Source organism: Cariama cristata, unplaced genomic scaffold (assembly GCF_000690535.1).
Source record: "Cariama cristata isolate BGI_N322 unplaced genomic scaffold, ASM69053v1 scaffold2585, whole genome shotgun sequence".
Lineage (NCBI taxonomy): Eukaryota > Metazoa > Chordata > Aves > Cariamiformes > Cariamidae > Cariama > Cariama cristata.
The window spans coordinates 95,482-100,043 of NW_009616785.1; the positions used below are offsets into that span (position 1 = coordinate 95,482).

Here is a 4,562-nt window from a genome sequence, read left to right on the forward strand (position 1 = left end):
TTTTCTGTGATCTGAAGAAGAACAGTCTGTGAGTAAGATATGAGAAAACTAAAATGCTAATCCTGCAAAAGGCGAAGCATATTTTAGTAGGCGCAGAGCACCATCAGTTCCCATTGAAATAAACAGCACAGGAAGGCGCTGGGCATCTTGCAGGTCTGCATAGTGAATATTTGTATGAAATATTAAAATGTCCTTTCAACGTTTTCCATCTTGATTAAAAAGTCAAAACTACACAGAAAGGAAATCACAGCAAGCATTCTATATATAAACAGACTGTATCCACATAGTTTATTTCTCACAGTTCTCCTGACAATTGAACATTATTTAAGAACATACTGTATACACAGATAAGAAGAAACATACAAAATGTTTTAAATGATGCACAACAAAATCCAGCAGTATAAAAGAATGCATGTGAACCCTTGCTCACTGCTCAGGCTAAATTTAATCACTGTTTAAATAGTAATAAAAATACAATCTTTCATGGATCTTGTGCAGACTACAAAAGAGGAAAAATTATTACCATATATATGATTTATATTAGGCAGTTCTCTTTGATGAGTTGCACTAACAACTCCAAATACAGAGGCAGAAGGCTGTGTATTTTATTTTAAAGGAGTTAATGTTGAGTATTAGAGACTTTACACAGTTACTACCACTGGCACTTTTCACCATATTTTGTACACATCACATGATCATCTTATATAACATTACATTTAAAAAATATATCTGAGTGACAATTTTATAACATTCACACACCATGAGCTGGTTAAGGAAGCAATGCCACAGTTGCCCCCTGTAGTGCTTCACTGTTGGTAAATAGAGTTCATCGTGGTTTTTTTTAAAAAAAAAAATAAATTTAAAAAAAATTAAAAAAATTGAAAGTCAATGTGAATAAGCAGCTCCGATTTAATAAAGGCCTGTAACCAACCACCGCTGAGACAGTGAGTATTTTTTTTAGAGTACATCCTAGAAGCAAACACTGTCATTGGTTAAAACCTTGCCTAAAGAAGTCAGTTACTGTGCTGAAAACTATTTCACAACAAAACTGCAAGCTACTAAACTGTTTTTATATAAATACTTCATCTCCTCTGGATCTCATTATAACCAAGTTCTTCAAAGCCTTTGGAATTTACTCTATCTTTAATGTGTGCTCTCATTTCTGGCTCACCCTTTTGTATGTTTTTCTTTTGTGTTTAGATTCACCACCTAAAAATGACTAGTGTGGTGAAAGAAAAGTCTCCCAGTGAAACCTTCTGCACACTAGGAATGTTCAGCTGCTGTTCAGTGATCTAGAACCATGACAGCTCAAAGCTGTAGTTTGACAAGTACACCCAGGAAGCTGTCATGCTGTGAGCGACATTTCAGGGAAAGCAGAGTCTTTCCAAAATGTGCACAGAATTAACAATGGTGCCATTGTTATTTTTCAAAGAGGATAGTAAGCCCAAGATGGTAGATCTGCTTCCCATGTCATCTATTTGCTGGAAAGTAGTTTGGGTCAAGATAATTGTAACTGGTGCCCTGGGACATGCAGTAGTCTCTGTCTAAAAATGTCTCTGCTCTGTAAATAGGTTCTAACTGGTGATCTTCCTTATGAATCTCTGTTTCATGCAGACTGCAAGGGAAAGAAAAAGATAACAGTTTAAAAGTCAAATATTTGCTTTAACTTTCAGAAACAGTGATATTAGCAGATTCATATGAAATTTGATACCAATTAATTCATAAAGTACAACTTTCCCCACTATTTTAACAGTACCAAACCTATCTGTCCACTGTATTAAGAAAAAAAATCTTATACACCCAGAACATGCTTACAAAATATGTCTCCCACAAATACATCCTAAAGTGTCTTCCACTTTACCCAACACAGGATACATGTCCTATTCAGGAGCAAAGATTTCCAACATACACAGCAATTAAGACACACAGAAAGATTCAAGCTAATTACAAATAACCAGTAGAAGCGTATGCTGCTCACCAGTCAGAACAAGAGTCACAGAAATCCAAGGACATTTCTTGAGGGCAGTCTTGGCAGTGCCACCGAACACCCTGGATAGGTTCAATTCCGCAGTTATCACACTGTGAAGCAGATGGAAGAGCACTGAAAAACCAGCAACTGTAACCACTTACGTCACTAACAGTATACACCAATATACCATATAGAAAGGCATGTATGTAGGTTGATTACTGCTAGCCCACACAGCCAAACCCTTCTCACCACAGACCATAACATATTCATGGATACAGAAGTCCTCATACTCTAGGAGAGGCCCTCCGGAGCCCTGAGAATTGACCAATCTTTCTCTCGCTTTGCTTCCCACTCCCCAAACGCTCCATGTTTACATTATCCTCCTGCTCAATAAGAGCAGACCTAGTCCTGCCTGCAGTCACTGCTTACCCTCACATGGCTGTAAGAACTGCTGTGACATAATTCATGAATGTGACGTTTCTATAGCTTAAGTTCAACCATATGAAATGTCTAAATACAGATCCACTTTCCATGGCAGAAGAAAGCAGTAAGACCAGATCAGAAGAGCTTGTTGGGAGGCCGTTGATGGGCTGCAGATCAGGACACGACAGGTCAGACTGATCCACTTTCAAACTCAGGAAATACAATAACACATTATAGGTGGGCTGGAACTATAAGCCAGGTGGCTGGGAAGTAAGTAGGACAACATGTTCAGGGAAGCTGATAAAGCTGAGCAAGAAGACAGGAACTAATCGCCTGAGAAGAATCAGGGACAACACAACAGCAGCTAAGTCCAAGAAGAGTGTGGCATGAAGAGAAGAGAACAAAGTACAAACGAAACATCAAGACTGGATGAAAAATTCGTGACAGTAGAGAGGAGGGGCATAAAGGCAAAAATATTTGATAGAAAAAGGATACCTGGAAAATGGGACTTGGAGGCAAGGACAGCTTTTCAAAAATCTGAACTATGAAGACGGCTGCAGAGCCAGGATTGAAAAGGAAAAAGAAATGTGGGAAACAAACCTGTGCTCCCATAGCTCACCCTCCTTCAGAACCTGAAGTTCTCTCACAGCAGCTGTGAAACCCACTCACACAGCAGCTCATTCCTGGCCACAACTAATCCACTGAAGGTTACAAACACCCTACACGTTACAAACAGATTTGTCACAGCTGTATCCCTTCCTTCCACAGATGGCTTTCAGAGTTTGAGGGCTGATAATGAGGAGGGACTAAGCATACTCAGAGCTGTTCTCTGAAAATATCAAATTCAGAATAATGCTAAATACTTTAAAAAAAAAATTGGTTCCACTTATCTCAATTTGAGAACCAAGACAGTGAAAACCCTTGACCTTAATTTATGTGCTCCAGCTTCCCTCTCCCCTGTGAAACAATACCATGAAAAGAAATTCCCCAAGAAATAATACCATGCCTTTCATTTCCTAAGAAAAAAGAGAAAGTATTTGCAAAGTGCTCTGATATTACAGCAATGAAAGACACAAAAAGCCCACAAGGGATTCAGTAATTCAATATTCAAAGCAGAGTTTGAATAATGTGTAGTAAATGAGGCTGAAGGCCACGCAGAGCCATAAGTGTTCTGAATGGCTGCCTATTAGGTGAGCTCTGTCCAGCCCGTGGACCGAGCGAGGCAGCATTCCTGAGGGAAAATAGTATATAATCATGTAATTTCATAGCTTACTATAATGCATAATAAAATCAAAGTCAGACTGCAAAGAAACTTTCAGACTTCGAATGCTTGACACTGCATAATGCAAATTTACTTTTCAGGGTAATTTTATGTAGAAAAAACAACTAGTTTGTTATCTAGAAGTCTGGTCTGCATGGTCAAAGTTTTGTTTTGTTTTGGGGAAGAAAACGCTAAATTAAAACAAACAAACAAACCCCAAACATACCATGCTAACTTTAAAAAAAAAAAAGGCAAAAATAAAAAGTGCCTTGGTGGTCTAACAATGCGATTAAGTCTGTCAATGTCAACTGATGAGGCTGTCATAATTTTCCAGTCATTTTCAATGGAACTTTTGCATTCTTATACAAATGGGTATTAGAAAATAAATCTAGCTGAATAACACTAAACAAAGTGAAGAAAGTGTTCCAGCATAGCAACCAGCGACCCAGAAAATTCCTTTGCACACCAGAAAATGTAATTTAGAGAATTCCCTTTCTTTCGTGTTGCCTACTAATGGTTGATACAGGGACAACACATTAGTTTAACTTAATGTTTATTTTCTTAATTTCATGTAACCATTGTTTCATGTCCTTGCTTCAACTTCTGCGAGTTATTACCTGACAGGATTGGGAAGTTCCTACAAAACACAAAAACTACTAATCTACTACTGTTCTCATTCAAAATCTTTGCCCCTTCATTGGCCTCAGGTAGAGGCAAAATGACTCCAAAGTCATAATCAGAGAATTATCATCAAGGAATCATTGTCAAAACCAGAGTTCAGTGTCAAATGGAATTCTGTAATGGTTTAACGAGACTGTAGAGCTGTATTTTCATAATACAAATGAGGAAAAGACAGTATGCTTACTAATTTTCATACAATATTAGTATTCAGTGAAACCTGAACTATTG

At 37.9% G+C, this 4,562-nt stretch overlaps 1 protein-coding gene across 1 annotated transcript in view; it reads right to left on the minus strand.

The window, feature by feature from the left end:
- The window catches only part of ZZZ3 (zinc finger, ZZ-type containing 3), a 33,583-nt gene continuing 29,021 nt past the window's right edge, over positions 1 to 4,562 (minus strand). Inside the window, exons 10-11 of the mRNA XM_009700286.1 lie at positions 1,979 to 2,079; positions 1 to 1,615 (exon numbers count right to left, since the gene is read on the minus strand). Coding sequence (XP_009698588.1) covers positions 1,471 to 1,615; positions 1,979 to 2,079 — 246 coding nt within the window. The 3' untranslated portion in view covers positions 1 to 1,470. The remainder of the gene's footprint in view (positions 1,616 to 1,978; positions 2,080 to 4,562) is intronic.